This window comes from Mesocricetus auratus, unplaced genomic scaffold, assembly GCF_017639785.1.
Source record: "Mesocricetus auratus isolate SY011 unplaced genomic scaffold, BCM_Maur_2.0 Super-Scaffold_100003, whole genome shotgun sequence".
Taxonomy (NCBI): domain Eukaryota; kingdom Metazoa; phylum Chordata; class Mammalia; order Rodentia; family Cricetidae; genus Mesocricetus; species Mesocricetus auratus.
The window spans coordinates 47,604,189-47,622,846 of NW_024429188.1; the positions used below are offsets into that span (position 1 = coordinate 47,604,189).

At 39.1% G+C, this 18,658-nt stretch overlaps 1 protein-coding gene across 1 annotated transcript in view; it reads right to left on the reverse strand.

The window, feature by feature from the left end:
- Nucleotides 1–13,176, reverse strand: part of Tex11 (testis expressed 11) — a 264,024-nt gene extending 250,848 nt beyond the window's left edge. Inside the window, exons 1-4 of the mRNA XM_021233615.2 lie at nucleotides 13,075–13,176; nucleotides 12,737–12,797; nucleotides 7,168–7,289; nucleotides 891–975 (exon numbers count right to left, since the gene is read on the reverse strand). Of these exons, the coding sequence (XP_021089274.1) occupies nucleotides 891–975; nucleotides 7,168–7,289; nucleotides 12,737–12,776 (247 nt within the window). The 5' untranslated portion in view covers nucleotides 12,777–12,797; nucleotides 13,075–13,176. The remainder of the gene's footprint in view (nucleotides 1–890; nucleotides 976–7,167; nucleotides 7,290–12,736; nucleotides 12,798–13,074) is intronic.
- Nucleotides 13,177–18,658: the final 5,482 nt, after the last annotated feature.

The window sequence follows — 18,658 nt, forward strand, 5'->3', positions numbered from 1 at the left end:
TGCTATCTCCAAATTTTCCTTCACTCTACCTTCAAACATATTAAACTCACCTTATCCCCACCTCAAAAAAATAACTTGACTGTATTTCAAACCTGCATTCCATTTCTCCTCTCCTTTCAGCACCAAGCTTTCTAACAATTTTGATAACTTTATCTAGGAGATGGCTTAGTAGTTAGAAGTGCTGACTGCTCTTTCAGAGGACCTGAGTTCAATATCCAGCACCCACATGGTGGCTCACAACCATCTGTAACTTGGGCATGTGATATGCAGATATATGCAGGTGTATATTACATAAATAAATAAAAATTTAAAATCTAAATCCCTCACATGGCAACATATTTCATTCTAATATTGGGGGGGCGGGGACGACTACTATTTGAAAGTCCTTTAGAATCTGGATGATTTTGACCATGTCTTCCCAGTGACCCATGTTCTTTCACCATTCCCTCTAGTTTTTATTTTCTCATCTTTTGATCATTGTTGTTCATCTCTAGACTATCTTACAGTGGTACCTTAAAACGTGTATTAACAAAGTGATACCTCTGAAAAATCATGAAGAATGGGAAGCTATTAGCTTGGGAAACAGAAATCAGTGCTTTCAAACTATCTGTCTGACTGTCACTTAACAGAATAATCCCTATCTAAGAATTAGTCAAAACAGTCAAACTTCAGGAATATTACCCAATGTCCAGTAGGACTATTTTTCTTTTTTTTTTTTTTTTTGGTTTTTTACGAGACAGGGTTTCTCTGTTTTGGAGGCTGTCGGTCTAGCCTGGCCTCGAACTCACAGAGATCCGCCTGCCTCTGCCTCCCGAGTGCTGGGATTAAAGGCGTGCACCACCAACGCCCGGCTAGGACTATTTTTCATGAGTTGCAAAATGTTTACATACATTTAGCTGTCTGGCTTTCACTCACAGGCAATTCTATTCTCTTAGTAACTGTCCAGTTCCACAGGTTCACTGCAATTTCTTCAATCTAGATGAAGGGAAACATTTCTTTAGTCAGTTAAGATACTCCCCATCTTCAATGATAGATTCTTTCATGTATAGTATATGTTTATATAGGTATTGTGGGTCATTTCCTGACTCTCCAAATATAATCTTCAGTGACCTCTCCTCACAAAAACTTACCATCTCTTAATAGGAATTATCTTGCCCCTGAACACACAATTTGTGTATTCCAATTCGTGTATCTTTGCAGGGTGGGGGATGATATTTTTGAGACAGAGTTTCTCTGTGTAACAGCCCTGGATGTCCTGGAACTCGCTCTGTAGACTAGGCTGGCATCCAACTCACAGAGATCCACCTGCCTCTGCCTCCAGAGTGCTAGGATTAAAGACTTGCACCACCATACCTAGCCTATTTATGTATCTTTATTCATACTGTTCAATTTAACATGAATTATACCCCTTCCCTTTGTCTTTATGTAAATAAAATCCATTTTAGTCTCACTAGCAACATCCACAAAACATTCAGTAGTCACTAGTTTACTGATATCTCCTCTCTCCTTTTTCTCACATCGTTAGCAATTCGAAGAGGTCAAATTCAAAGTTATATGCATACTAAGCAAGCACTCCACCATTAAACTTCACCCTCAGCTCTTTCCTCTTTGGATTGCTATATAAATTGCCACACAATTGAGCAATTAATTATAAAACTGTGCATCACTCACTCTAATTGTGATTTGGTTTGGTTTGAGGGGCTCTGGAGAAGGGAAGGCAGAAGAGCAAGGTCTCTTCGTTTAGCCCTAGCTGGCCTGGCACTCAGGATATGGATCAGTTTGGATTAGAATTTATAACAATTCACCTGCATGTGTCTTGTGAGTGATGGGAGTACAGGCATGCAACACCACACCTGATCTGCTGATATTTCTCGCCCTGGATTGAACCCAAGATCTCTCATACACCGAGCAAGCTTCTAAAACTAAGCTATAACCAAAGCCTTATTTTTAAGTAGTTTTAGCTCTTATCCATGTTTCCCAACTGGACTCCTTGGTAGGAAATAAAATGTCGTATAGAACATATATAACAGTACATGCAAAAACGTTAAATGAAGAATAGACATTTAAATAATAGGATTCATCATTTTATTATGTTTAATTCTGGGAACTAGGGGACAAAGTTTTTAAATGCTCCTCTAGTGTTTATCTTTCTATAAGGTAAAACATAGATAACTGAGTAAAAGGCTAAATCAAGCTTACATGTCTTAAGGAAAACATGAACACCCAAGATATATGTACATGACAGGATACAGAGATGGCTCAGCTGTTAAGAGCACTGACTGGTCTTCCAAAGGACCCAGGTTCAATTCCCAGCACCCATATGGCAGCTCACAGTTGTCTGTAACTCTAGTTCCAGGGGATCTAACACCCTCACACAGACACACACACACACACAAAGGAAAAATACCAATGCACATAAAATAAAAATAAATCATTTTTTAAAAGTGTGTGTAGATGGGAATAGGTTGAGGGTGTGTGTTATAACTCAACAGTGGCATGCAACCCTAGACTCGATCCCCAGTCCTGAGAGGAAAAAAAACTTTGGAGAATAGTTTGGTTTCTGTCATGCAACCTCAGAAGGCAGCAACTGAGCCTGAATGTTACAGCCTTGATTTAAATCTTCCAAGGGGTGATGGTAAATAATGATTGACTCTACATACCATTATCTTATGACAAATACATTGATAGTAACTGACTAAGGGGAATAAGTAAAATACACACACACTAAAAATAGCAATGGTGGTATAGGTTTTTATTCCTTAAACAGGGATGGAAGCCAGGGCCTTCTGCATATACTAAAAAAGAATATACAGGAAAAGATATTTACTACATGTATATTTACCATCTTTTCTCCAGGACCACCTTTCTCATCTACACCTCCACCTTTTTTCTGATGAGATTCCATATAGACAGACAAATAATTTAGCATAGGTGTCATTTCACTTTACTATTCTGGGGAAAATACTTAGGCCCACCTCCATTCCTCTCACATAGTAGATCATGCCGTCATTGACTGAATGATGACTTTCACACAAAGTATTACTGATTTATATCACCAACAACATGTAAAGTTAATATTTGACTCCAAATTTTAAGAGAAGAAATGAACATACATATTAAAACATCTTAAAAATATATCAGCATTTTTGGAAAGCAATTTGGCAACATGTAAAATGAACCAAAACTGTTCATATATTTTACCCTAGTAATTGCTCTTCTGAGACTCTATTCTAAGAAAATAGTACAAGTGGGTAATAATCTTTGCACTTAATAATGTTCCTTTTATTGCTATGATAGAGAAAAATGTTGAACAATATAAGTATCTAATAACGAAATACATAGATAAATTATGATAAATTCCTTTGAAGGGATATGATTCAGCCATTTAACATAGGAGTTGGTGAGATGGCTCAGCAAATAAAGGAACTTGTCACACAAGCTTGACAAGCTGAGTTCAATCCCCGGAACTCACATTAAGGTGACAGGAAAAAACTGGCTCCACATGTGTGCCCCCAACACCCACATAGGCACACGGAGAGAGAAAATACAAATTAAAAATAAAATAGTGGCCCCTGAGCGTGCCTTTAATTCCAGCAGTTGGGAGATAAAGGCAGGTGGATCTCTGTGAGTTCAAGGCCAGCCTGGTCTACAGAATGAATTCCAGGACAGTCAGAGCTACACAGTGAGACCCTGTCTCAAAATAACAAAAGGAAAAGGAAAGAAGGAAGAGAAAGGAAGGAAGGAAGGAAGGAAGGAAGGAAGGAAGGAAGGAAGGAAGGAAGGAAGGAAGGAAGGAAGCCTACATAGGTAGAAAGAATGACAATCATAGAAACTGTTTATGTGGTGACATATCATTTATGATTTATTAAAGTCACTGGAGATCAAAATAGCAAAGCAGCCATAGAAGCCAGTGGTAGCACACACCTTTAATTTTGGGATTCAGGATTAAAAGGTAAGCAGATCTCTGTTAGTTCAAGGTCACACTAACTACACAAAATTAATCCAGTTCTAAAAGAAACAGCTCACACAAAGGTGATCTCAGCAATCCCAGCACTAGGGAAGTAGAGACAGGAGGATATGGCTTGGTGGAGAAAGGAATATAAAGAGGAGGAGACAGGAACTGAGAGCGTTTGCCTCTGAGGATTCGTGGAGACAGGATTGCCATTTCAGCTGGGTAGAATTAAGATCTACTGGCTTGGCTCCATTGCGTCTTTGATCTTCAGCTTAAAGCTTGAACCCCAATATCAGTCTCTGGGTCTTTTATTTTTTGTGTTACATATATGGACAAAAACCCTGTGCTAATACAAATTTACTTCCAAAAGAGTTTTAATAAAATCATGACTCTTAATGATGTGAAAAACTTCATACATATGTAAATGAATCTCCAAAATAAGCTGTGCTGATACATAAATGGCAAACAAATACAGTAAAATGTTTATAAGAGCTCAGTAGAAGAGTACTTTTCTTAGCATAAATGAGGCCAAGTTCAATACCCCATACTGGAAAATAAAAGGAAAGAAAGAAGAGAAAGAGAAAATATATAACTATAGAATCTAAAATATTGCTAGACAATTTTCCACTGTAATTTGTGGAGGGGTCAGTGCTTGGGATCAAATATTGGACTTTACAAATGCTAACCAAATCCTATAACATTATAATAAAATGCTGGATAAAAAGAATAAATTGTTTCACAATAAAATGTGCATTATAATTATAGCTATGTAAAATTTAAATATAGTAGTTATGAAGGAAATAGACAAAACAATAGTAGTTACATTAAAATTATATGAATATATTATATGAATATAGGTGATAATTTCTCCTTCCTCAAGCTTTCCATAGTTACACTACCTCATGATTTTTTTTTTTGGTTTTTTGAGACAGGGTTTCTCTGTATTGCTTTGGAGACTGTCCTGGAACTCACTCTGTAGACCAGGCTGGCCTTGAACTCACAGAGATCCGCCTGCCTCTGCCCCCTGGGTGCATGCACCACCAATGCCCGGCCTACCTCATGATTCTTAAATAAATTTTTATCTTTCCATATTTTATTAGAAGGTACAAAGTGAATTATGATTATAAATACTTCAAAGGCACAAAATACGTAACTTTTAACACATACATATCAAATTACTACTATATGGCTGATTTTCTGTTAGGTTTATATAAATGGATAATAATAAACACAGCTAGGGCTGGAGAGATGGCTCAAAGGTTAAGAGCACTTATTCTTACAGAGGACCCACGTTTGGTCCCAGGACCCACATAGTGGCTTACAGCTGCCCCTAATTCCAGTTCCAACAGATTCAGCACTTTTTCTGATCTCCACAGGCACCAGGCACACATGCAGTGTTCTTGCATACATGCATACAAAATACTCACACACAGAAAATAAGCAAATCTTTAAAAAGTAATAAACAGCAAATATTTGCAACAAACAAAAGCACACAACATGAAAATTAAGCTATCTAAGAAGAAAGAAATTTAAGGTATTTCCAAAACCAAGTGAACTTTCTTACAAAATTTTTATTTTTATTATTATATGTATATTGTTATTTGCATACTTATTTACATATTTATGGTGGAGGGGAAAGCATGTGTGTGACAGTCAGAAGATAACTTGCAGGTCCCAGGGATCAAACTCAGGTCATCAGGCTTCATGGCCTTAATTGCTGAGCAATCTGGATAGCCCTAGAGCAGACTCTTTTTTTTTTCCTTTTTTTTTTTTTTCTTTTTGGTTTTTCGAGACAGGGTTTCTCTGTATTGTTTTGGAGGCTCTCCTGGAACTCGCTTTGTAGACCAGGATGGCCTCGAACTCACAGAGATCCGCCTGCCTCTGCCTCCCAAGTGCTGGGATTAAAGGCGTGCGCCACCAACGCCCGGCTAAGAGCAGACTCTTGATACTGAGCCTTATACCTTTTCCCCAACAATTAAGTACAATAAGAGGTTATAATTTAAAAAGACTTACACACTAAGTAATCTGCTAAAAGATATAACTAATCAACAAGTTCAGCAAGGCTACAAGAAGATCAACATATAAAATTTAATGACTGGCAGACTGAGACACAGCTTACTGATAGGCTGCTTGTCTAGCATGCACAAAGCCCAGGTTCAATCCCCAGCACAAGAATATACAAACAAAGAACCCACAAGAAAACAAAGGAAAAATGCTAAACTGAATTTCTATGCAACAATTTATAAATAATCTGAAATTTAAATTAATATATTCCTAATAACATTATCAGGAATAGTACTATGAAAAGTTCTACCTTCCATCTTTGCATAAAATGATGAAATAATCCTAAAATCTACATTGAAATAAAAAATACTAGCAATGTTCAAAACCAGTCCAGAAAACCAAGAACAAAATTAGGGAACTCACATTTTCTAATTTTAAAATTGACTCCAAAGCTGCAATGTGATGATGGCATAGGGAAAGACAGTGGAAGAGATTAAAGCTCAGAAATAAACCTTAACTTTTACGGCTGACGTACTTTTAACAAAGGTGCTAAAACTAATTCAAAGGAGAAAAAATTCTTCCACAAATGATGCTGCAACAACTCATTATCCACATGCAAAAGAATAAAGTTGAATTCCTTTTTCACACCATATATAAACAAATAGAAGGGACTGGAAAGAACACTTGCTTCTCTTGCAGAGGATACAGGTTCAGTTCTCAGCACACACAAGATGGCTCCCAACTGTTTAACCCCATTCAAGGGGATCTGATGCCCTTTTCCAGCCTCTGCTCTGCCTGAGCTCAGATTCTCAAACACCCACATAAATTGCAGTCATAGTGGTGCACACCTATAATGTTAGCACTGGGAAGGCAGAAACCTTTAAAAGGCTCACAAGGGCTTGCAGGCCAGCTAGTCTTACCCAGTCAGTGAACTCCAGATACAATGTGAGATCAAGTCTCAAAAAACAAAACGAAACAAAACAAAAAAGATCATGGGGCTAGAGAGATGACTCAGTGGTTAAGAGCATATACTGCTTGCTCTTGCAGAAGACCTGAACACAGCACCAAGGGATCTGAAGCCTCTGGCCTCTATAGGTACCTGTACTCACATATACAAACCCACATACAGACACACATCTGTACATAATTAAAAGTAAATCTTTAAAACAAACATATCGCCAAAAGATTGTCATAAAATAATTTTTACCAACCTGTATATTCTGTATTTCAGCCAGAGGCTCCCTGTTGACATTTGATATGTTCTTGAAGAATCTGTTAATTATCTCATGTAGTCTCCATGAATTACCAGTTATGATCAGAGTTTCAATGATTTCTGAAATAACAATGAGTAATAAGTGTGCTACAAGGTTTTCACAATTGGCTAAATTTAGCAAAGCATTGTGAAATTTATCCCTAGATCTTTGGCCAAATAAATATAGCATTAAGGAACTTGAAATTATCCTAAAAGTAAAAACTGAAAATAAAATTTCTTTTAGCTAAAGATAGGGTACAATCTTCACTGAAATTAACTTGAACTTGGTGATCACAACTCATTCTCAGAAAGTAAAAATATTGACCCCAACAAAAGGCAATGTTATTATAGATAAAGTTAAGATTACTATCAAATAGACGCTAACAATGCCTTCCAACTTTAAAAAAATGTAGAAATTGAGGAGGGCGGATATATATCCTGTAAAACTGAAATATTTATTACTTGCAAGAATTAGTCAAACATTAATTTATGCTGGCTCTGAAGTATTGGCCTTGCTTTGTAATAAAAGAAATGACATGTCCAATTAGAGACAACATTATCCAGTTATTGAATCTGTATAAATGATGTCACTATTTTCTAAACAATCTGAGCACCAGATCCTCCTTATAGATGACTCTTACTAAGCAAAGGATTCATTAAAACAAAAACATGATGTAGAGTCAAAACTGATACTTTCCATATTATCAAAATTGAGGAATTTTTCCCAAACTCATGTAACAAAGTTTGCATATGATACATCTTTTCCTTTAACCTTACTATCATACAAAATGCAAAAATGTTATTATTATTATTATTATTATTATTCATAAAAATACCATAAAGGTATCTTAGAACAGTGCTAAACAGGTGTATGTCTGTAGGGGTGTGTGTGCATGTTGGGATTCAGGGCCTCATACTTGTTAGGCAAGTGCTGTGATTAAAGGCGTGTACCACCACACCTGGCCAAATACTGTTTTAAAGCAGACTTTTTATTTAAAAAAAATAGTAAGTGCTAGATATAAAACTTAGAGACTCAAGAATACCAGACAGGTATTTTACCACTGACTCTGACAGCCACACTTGAAATACTAAAAATAAGACAAACCACAATAAAAAAACTTCTGGTGGTGGGTAGTAGATCAGGGCCCTTTAAATGCTACTTAAGTGTTTTACCATTGAGCTACATTCCTCAGCCACAAATCCATATAAATATTTAAGTTGCTGGCTTTTTTAAATCATAAAATGTGGCTTAAAGAGGGCTGGAGACATGGTTCAGAGGTTAAGACAGACAGAACACTGTGTACATAATAAATAAATAAGCAAATAAATAAATAAATAAAATTAATAAATAAAAAATAAATAAAGTGTATTGCTGCTTAGAAGTTTTTTAAAAAATGTGACTTAAAGAGCTTTCCTATAATTCCAGCACTCAGAAGGCAGAGGTGGGGAGATCATCCTAAGTTCAAGGCCAGCTTGGTCCACATAGTGAGCTTCAGGCCAGCCAGGACTACATAGTGAGACCCCAAACAATAACTAAAAAAAACCCTAAGATGTTATAATAGATAAACTACTATAATTCCTGACTGCAGCATATATGAGCGTGTGAAACAGTAATTTTGAGTTCCGAATGTCTTAAGCAGTTAATGTTTTACATAATTCCCCTTTATCAAAATAATTCTGATCCTTTCAAAACACATTTTCACTGTCAATCAGTGTAACAATTTGATTGACACCAGAAGAGGCAATGTCATATTGAAGTCCTTTAGGATAAAATGCAGTCAGAAAAGCTGGGTAGGGAGTAGAGATCACATGACTGAATCAGGGTTACACTAGGAAGGAGAAATTTACTTTTGGAAGAATCTCACAAAAGAGCTTCTAAATGCAATCTTCCTAAGGTATGAAAGACAGCATGTCATATTAAGGTCATATCAAGCAAAATTGTACACTGAAAACAAAAAATGGCTAAACTATGCTATCAGAATAAAGTATAATTATGATTTCAGTCTATCTAATTTAAATAAGATTCCTGCTAGCTAAAATTCCGGCATCATTCTATTGTGGTAGCCCTGTTAACCAGCATCAATTAATGCTAATTAGGTAGGCAAGATTCTAAGTACAGTGTAATAAAAAATAAACATTTCCCTTGTCTTTGAAGAAGGAAATTTCTGTTACAACATGGAAAAATCTATCAAAAGGCATGCCTCCATCAGCTCAACAAGTCAGTCAAAAGTGAAAGCAGCTCAAAGGTCTACCATGGTCAGTTCAAGGTTCTACTTCATGCCACATTGATTACATGCACCTTCTTTAGGGAGAAAAAAACCAAAAGCAAGATGTAATGGCTCACACCTGTAAGCTAAGTACTTGAGAAGTCAGCCTGGGCTACAGAGACACCCCAACTCAAAAAAGGGGGGAATTTGCATTTGCATAAGGCTTCAGAATCAAGGCATTTGTCAGATGCATTCTCATTTAGTTGCTAAACTACTCTATAAAGGAGACCTTTAGTATTTTATAATATGGGTTCAACCTGTAGCACTGAAAAAAGACAGTGGCAACATTGTAGAGCGGTAGCAGAACGGCACAGCACTAGAGCACTCACTGAACCTCATAAAAGAGAAAGTGGGAAATACACTTGAACACATAGGCACAGGAGACCACTTCCTAAATATAACAGCAGTAGCACAGACATGGAGAGCAACAATTAATAAATGGGACCTCCTGAAACTTAGAAGCTTCTGTAAGGCAAAGGACAGTCAATAAGACAAAACAGCAGCCTACAAAATGGGAAAAGATCTTCACAAACCCCAATTCTGACAGAGGACTGATCTCCAAAATATATATAGAACTCAAAGAATTCAAGAAAGTAGACATCAAAATACCAAGTAATTCGAATTAAAAATGGGATACAGATCTAAACAGTGAATTCTTAACAAAGAATCTCAAATGGCCAAAAGACACTTAAGAAAGTGATCAACATCCTTAGCATCAGGGAAAGGCAAATCAAAAGAACTCTGGGATACCATCTTACACCTGTCAGAATAGCTAAGATCAAAAACACCAATGATAGCTTATGCTGGAGAAGATGTGTTATTGCTGGTGGGAGTATAAACATGTACAGCCGCTGTGGAAATCAGTATGTTTGTTTCTCAGGATAATGGGAATCAGTCTACCTCAAGACCCAGCAATACCACTCTTGGGCATATACTCAAAAGATGCACTCTCATACCACAAACATATTAACACAGCTGTGTTCATAGCAGCATTATTCATAATATCCAGATAGACAGACAGACAGATAGATAGATAGATAGATATAGAACAACCCAATATGATGTGCTATAATTATAAAATACAAAGCAGATTCGAGGGAATATAAAATATAAAATATCTCAATAATTTTATGTTGAAACAATAATATTATATCTCTGATGAGTTAAAAGTACTAACATTAAATTTCCCACTAAAATTAATTTCACTCAGCAGTCAAGACCAAGTACTGCTCTTCCAGAGGACCTGGGTTTGATTCCCAGAACCCACATGGCACATAACCATCTGTAACTCCAGTTTCAGAAAACCTGACATCTTCTGGCCTCTGCAAACACCAGGCACACAGGATGGTGCACAGACATGCAGTCAAATTATCATTACATATAAATTAAAAATAAGTGAATCTTTTTAAAGAATTAACTTCGCATATTTATTTATACTGTTTAATGTGTCTACCAGAATATTATAAATTATATTTGTAGCCCATTAATTTCTACTAGACAGGGCTGGTATTGAGTACATAACATGACTGCTTCAAGTTCTTTTTTATTTTGTAGACATTTTTGGTACTTTTGTTATATAGCCTAAGTGAACCTCAAATTCACAATGTAGTTCAAGATACCCTTAAAGTCTTAATACCCCTGAGTTAGCATATGGGAGTGTTGAGATTACAGATATATACCACCACGCCCAACTTTATTTTCTAAAGACATTATGAAATAAAATATTATAAATATAAAATCATAACAGAAAAAGGAAATATAAATCACAAGGGCATTTATATCACAACAAACCCAAAGAAAAGAAAATAGGAATTTGTTTCCAAACCATAAGAAAAGGTATTGTGAAGCTTGGCAGTGCCCTTTGTGTTTACTTGAGGCATGGTCTCATTATGCTGCCTAGGATAGCCTCAAACTAGTTTCCTATCTTGCAGTAATTGTTTTTCTGTTTTTTATTTATTTGTGTGTGTGTGTGTGTGTGTGTGTGTGTGCGCGCGCGCGCGCAAGCGTGCACACCATATAGAAGTGTGTGTGTGTGTGCGTGCAAGCGTGCACACCATATAGAAGTCAGAGGATAGTTTTCCAGAATTGGTTCTCTCCTTCCACCATGTGAGCCCCAGGGATTAACACGGTGGTAGGCATCTTTACTGGCTAAGCATACACACCTGCCCTTACAGCAATTCTTTAAAGGTCTGCCTCTTTGTAGCCCTAAGGTTGAATGAATGGTGGCAGTTTTCTGTTAAAAGCATTTAAAAAGCAGGATATACACAGTAACTTGCCTTAATACCATAGAAGCAAATGTACTTCTTCAAATCTCTGCCCCTGCAGCAGAGCTCACTGCTTCACAATTAAAACAACATAGATCTTAAACTTCTCCATCAACTCCAACATTAAACTTCTCCATCAACTCCAACAATAGATTTCTAGTATCATCTGCCCATCTGCTTGCAATATTTTTTTTTTTTTTTGGTTTTTCGAGACACGGTTTCTCTGTGGCTTTGGAGGCTGTCCTGGAACTAGCTCTTGTAAACTAGGCTGGTCTCAAACTCACAGAGAGTGCCTGCCTCTGCCTCCTGAGCTGGGATTAAATGTGTGTGTCACCACCACCCGGCCTAATTTTTAAATGTACTTTTAACAAGGTATTTTTCGAGTTAAACAGTATAATTCTGTATTTTCTAAAATTCCTGGGGGGGGGGGAACTATGGATATAACCAGAAAATAAGCTATGGATTGTGAATTTTGTTTCCTTATACTAGCTCATAAAAGGTTCCAAATATCTAGCGTTTCTGGTACATAAATGAGAAAAGCAGGAACAATGGATACTCTAAAAAAAACACTGAGAGACAAATCTGCATGCATATTTTTGCAATCCCAGGCCTGCAATCCAGGGCTCGATTTGTGGAAAGCAAGCACTACCACAGAGCTACCGCACAGCTCTTCTTTGTTTTGGTTTGGTTTGGGGGTTTTTTGGTTTGGTTTGGTTTTTTTTTCTTTCTTTCTTTCTTTTTTTTTTTTTGAGACAGAGGTACTTGGAGTACAGCAGCCTTGCAAATGTTGGGATTATAGGCCAGGTGTGGCTGACACCTGCACTCTGGACGGTGAGGTTGGAGGATTACAAATTTGAGGATAACCTGAGATACTATGTCAGCCTGAGACACAGAGTAAAAACTCTGTCTCGACAAACCAGAAGTTAAAAGGGCAGTTCAAAGCTTAAACAATACAGAAAACTGTTTGACATTTCTTTTACCATACAAAGCTTAGTACCTTTAAAGTCCATAAAGCAAAGGTCAACAATTCCATCCATTTTTAAATCTCTGGCTCCAACCTATGGAACAAGAAAACATTTTAATATTCCATACTTTATTCTCTAATTTCACAAAATTGCTTTTGATTTATTTCTATTTTGGTACATTGGCATTTCGCCTGCATGTATGTGTGTGAGGGTGTCACTGTAACTGGAGTTACTGACAGGCATGAGCCGCCATGAGGGTGATAGGAATTGAACCCGGGTCCTCTAGAAAAGCAGTCAGTGCTCTTAACCGCTGACCCATCTCTCCAGCCCCTCAAAAACATTTTTCCAGACATTTTTCATTATTTATTACCTAAAAGTGCAGAGAAGCTGAGGAAACTGGAATCTCAGAAGAAAATTGTTAAAGAGGGAGGCTTCGGCCGCCTCACAGCAGAAAAACTATCTCACTGTCTCCGGAGGCCCTCGCTCCCCAGGAGAGAACCAGGCTGAGCCGCGCTCTGTGATTGGTCAGGTTGGCACGCACTGCCCCGCCCTCGCTCATTGTTCAAATGCTCTCAGAGGCATCCCATCAGGCCCCTCGTTCCTTGCCGCACTCTTTTCCCGCTCTTGCCCTTTCAGCTAACGGTCGGTCCCTGGACTATGGCCGATGCTTTGTGGCGCTGCTCTGCAATTCACACCCCTCCAACGTCCTCAAAATGACTGCCTTAGCCCTCCTTCCCCTGCCCACAAACTGTTCACTCCAAACGTTTTGCTTGGGGTAGCCTCTAAAAAGTGTTCGTCAAACCGGGTGTTAGTGGTGCACGCCTTTAATCCTAGCACTGGGGAGGCAGAGGCAGGCGGATCTCTATAAATTCGAGGGCAGCCTGGTCTACAGAGAGAGTTGCAGGACAGGACAGGACAGGACCCAAAGCAACACGGAGAAACCCTGTCTCATAAAAAGCAAAAAAAAAAAAAAGTATTCGTCAAATGGCCGACTCCTCTTGCTAGTTCCAAAGCGCCTGCCTGGGCTGCAGGTGTGAGACCCTGGGATCAATAAAACACACAAAGATGAAAGAAACCAGCCGACAAGGCTAGAGCTCTTCCGGGCCACTAAACCACTCACCAGCTGCCAGCTCGTTAGCCTCGAATGTGCCCCACTCACTCCTCCAGGGAGCAAAGCCCCTCCCCCTCCTTACATCCTCAAAGGCCACACAATTGCCCTTTACCCTGTATTGATCCTAAGTCTTGGAATCCAGTCTAGAGTCTCTGCACTGGATGAAACCAGAATGAGACTCTCAGGGTAAGGACTGTGATGTGAAGCCAAAAGTGTACCCGCCAGTCAAGGAAAGGACAGGTGGCAGCCAGGATTACTAGAGGAAGAGCAGGAATTCGCATGCGTACACACTATAAAGATGGGGGGGGAGCAGACTGTGCTGCTCAGTGTTTGAAACTGACTTGGAATCCATGCACACAAACTTGTAGTGCCAGCAGTCAGAGGCTGAAGCAAGGGAATCCATTGAGCCCAGGCATTCTGGATCCACCTAGGAAACACAGCAAAACCCCAACAAAGAAATAAGTGAGTAGTATCAAAACTGAAACAAAGTAAGAAATTGAGCAGTCCAGCCAGGGAAGGCAGCAGGCTAACAGCAGACCTTCACCTCTCCCTCAGCTCCTCCAAGTCCAATCCCCCAGTCTCATCCCCAGCTCTGTAGCAGACCACCTGCTGCTGCCTCTCCTCACTCTTCTGCCTCCATTCCCAGGGTCTAAGCAGATCCTGGTGGAACACCCTGCTTTCCATCCCTCCTGTGGACCACTTCAGTCTGCCCCCCTAGTCTATCCCTATTCCTAAGTGTCAACTCCCAATAACGATAAAAACGTTTTACCCAGAACCACTAGTGGACATATCTATCAGGATCCCAGAATTTCTTATCAGGCAACACACAGCCACCACAACCTCCTAAGAACCAGATAGAGCAACAGAAACCAAGGAACAAAACATCAGTCCAAAAAGGACAAGACCAGAGATGAGCACCTACAATTATAATCTTAACAAACCCAAATGCCTAGACTCTACATAAAAGCATAATAACAGGCATGACAATATGTCTCTACTAGAGCTCAGCAACCCTACCACAGTAGGCTCTGAGAATTGCAACATAGCAAAGCACAAAAAAGTCCTCAAAATAACCTTTATGAATATGAAGAAATAAATCCCTTAAATAAATCTATGACAACACAAACAGTAGAAGAAAATGAATAAAATTTTTGAAGACTTGAAAGTAAAACTAGCTAGAATCAATAAAGGAAAGGCAAACTGAGGGATCTGTAAGTGAAAAATTTAGAAACTGGAACAAGAACCTCAGAGGCAAGCCTCACCAACAGAATATAAGAGATGGAAGACAATCCCAGGCATTGAAGACCCGATAGATAAAATTGATACCTTTAAAAGTCCTGACACAAGCTGGGCATTGGTGGCGCACACCTTTAGTCCCAGCACTCGGGACGCAGAGGCAGGCAGATCTCTGTGAGTTCGAGGCCAGCCTGGTCTATAGAGCGAGTTCCAGGACAGCCTCCAAAACAATACAGAGAAACCCTGTCTTGAAAAAAAAAATCCTGACACAAAACATCCAGGAGGCAGAGGCAGGCGGATCTCTGTGAGTCTGAGACCTGCCTGGTCTACAGAGTGAGTGCCAGGACAGGCTCCAAAACAATGCAGAGAAACCTTGCCTCCAAAAAAAAAAAAACACAGGTGGATCTCTGTGAGTTCGAGGCTGGGCTGGACCGACAGCCTCCAAAACAATACAGAGAAACCCTGTCTCGTAAAAACCAAAAAAAAAAATCCAGGAAGTCTGAGACACAATAAAATTATTATTATTATTATATGAAAAATAGGAATAGAAGAAGGAGAAGAAACTCAGGTCAAAGGCACAGAAAATATTTTCAACAAAATCATAGAAAAAAGTTTCCCTAACCTAAAGAAGGAGATGCCTATCAAGATAGAAACAGAATACAGGGGGCTGGAGAGATGGCTCAGTGGTTAAGAGCATTGGCTGTTCTTCCAGAGGTCCTGAGTTCAATTCCCAGCAACCACATGGTGGCTCACAACCATCTGTAATGAGATCTGTCACCCTCTTCTGGCCTGCGGGCATACAGACAGATAGACAGATGTTGTATACATAATAAATAAATGTAAAAATTGTTTAAAATTTAAAGAAAAAGAATACAGAAAAACAACTACATTGGACCAGAAAAGAGAGTCCCCTTAGCACATAATAATTGAAACACTAAACGTGCAGAACAAAGAATGATTATTAAATGCTGCAAGGGAAAAAAGACCAAGAAACAAATAAAGTCAGAATTATTAAAATTAAATCTAACTTCTCAATGGGAACTCTACAAGCCAGAAGGACCTGGAAAGATGTTCTACTGATGCTAAGAGACCATAGATGCCAGCCCAGAGTACTATACCAGCAAAACTTTCAAACACAAAATATGAACAAATCTGGGCTGTAGTGGCCCAGACCTTTAATCCCAGCACTAGGGAGGCAGAGGCAGAAGGATATCTGTGAATTTGAGGCCAGCCTGGTCTACAGAGTGAGTGCCAGGAAAGGCTCCAAAGCTGCACAGAGAAACTCTGTCTCAAAAAAGAACAAAATAAGACATTCCATGATGCCAGGCGTTGGTGGCACACACCTTTAATCCCAGCACTCGGGAGGCAGAGGCAGGCGGATCTCTGTGAGTTCGAGGCCAGCCTGGTCTACAAAGTGAGTTCCAGGACAGCCTCCAAAGCCACAGAGAAACCCTGTCTCGGAAAAAAAAAAGAGAGAGAGATTCCATGATTTAAAAAATAAGCATTATTTATCTACAAATCCAAATACAGCTCTATAGAGGTGGTAGAAATAAAACTCTAACCTAAAGATATTAACCACACCCAAGAAAATACAAGGAATGAATAAAAGAAGAGCAGCAAATCTTAAGAGGGGAAACAAACACAACAAAAACAAAATAACAGGAATCAACAAACATAGCTTATTGAACTCCTGGTATCCAGTGTAGAGATGGAGGAGTGATGAGCAAAAGTGTCAAGACTATGCTGGGGAAACCCACAGAAACAGCTGACCTGAGCAAGGGGGAGCTCATGGACCCCATTCTGACAGCTGGGAAACCAGCATAGGACCAAACCAGGCACCCTGAACATCGGTGTCAGCTAGGATGCTTGGGCAGTCTATGGGGACACTGACAGAGGAACTAGTATTTATCTCTCATGCACAAATGGGCTTTGGGACCTCATTCCCTGTGAAGGGATACTCTCTCAACCTAGGTACTCAGAAGAGGGCCTAGGTCCTGCCCCAAATGATGTGACAGAGTTTGATGAACCCCCCTGGGAGGCCTCACCCTCCCTGAGGAGTGGATGGGGGTGGAATGGGGAGTTGATGGGGGGAATGGGAGGATGGGAGGGAGAGGGAACTGGGATTGGTATGTAAATAATATTGTTTCTAATTTAAATAAAAATTTTAAAATAAATAAATATAAATTTTTAAAAACACACACAAAGCCAGCAAGATGGTTCAGCAGATAAAAGCATTGTCCTGCAAACCTGGAGTCAATCCCTAGGACTCACATGTGGAAGGAGAGAGCCAAGGCCACAAATTGTCATCTTACTTCCACAGGTATGCTGTGACATGAAAGCTCACACAGGCATCATGTACACACAGACAATAACAATAAATAAAATGTTAGACTTTTTAAAAACTCATGCTAAAATTAGATTCGTGTTTGAGTTAAAATGTCTGGAAGTGTATGACCAAAATGCCAACAGATCTACTTCAGAGTAGTGGAATTTAGGAGCATTCTCTCTGTTTTCAAGTACTGAGAATCAAACCCGGAGTTTCATGCATGACAGGCAATCACTCTGCCACTGAACTATACCCTCCTCAGCCTACCTTTTCTTTATAATTTTTCTGCATTGTTAGTCTCCCTATAATGAACAACTGTTTTATCATTAGAAGAGAAAGATAAGTTAATGTTCATAAGGGAGATAAAATGCACAGAAATATGAAGTTTTTATCTGATTGTCATATATTTTACCCCAACAAAATAGGAGGCAACTCAAGAGTGGAGCGTAGGAGGGAAAGACGTGAAGAATGTGAATAAGGTAAAAACGAACTGTTTAGAAGGAGGTGATAACGACCAAGAGCAGTTTTAGCCACAAGCAGGGCCTAGTCATGTGTGACCATCTTTAACCTGTCCAGTCACATAAATGTCTGCAACAATACTGAATTGCACAGGTTAAAGTGAGATTATGAATAGTTTGATTCCTGCAGAGATTGGAAGGGTAGCTGGAGTCATGATTGGGAGTTGGAGGCATTTGCAAAATAGCAATACTGATAATAAACTCAGGAATTTAGGTGGGTAGGAAAGCAAGCAATGACTGAAAGAGAATGATGAAGGAGAAAGTGTGTGGGAGGAGTTAATGAATTGGAGGCTTCGCATCATATCAAAGAATTGAGGCAGGTTACTTGAACAAGCAATCAGGGAAGCTCAGGGAGGTGTAGATAAAAACCTGTTTGAATTAGTGACTGCAGAAGTCTAAGTTCCGCCAAGCTCTGTTGTCTGGCTGCAATCGCAAAGACAGCCTTCTTTGAACCAGATAACAGAACCACTCCCTTCTTCATGTTATGCCACTGTCATTCACGCATTTCCATTTTTTCGTCTAGAAATCAAATGCACTATCCTTTGCACAACACTCCAGGCCGTTGCCATCTTGTAATTGACATATAACTATTTGCACTTATGAGGTACAGTGCAGAATGATCAAATCAGGCTAATTAGCACCTCCAGCTGCTCAAACAAGTGTCATATCTCTTTTGGGTTGTTTTGTTTTGTTTTAGACGGGGCCTCACTCAGGCTAGCCTTAAACTAGCGATCCTCCTGCCTTTGTCTCCTGATGTGAAGAT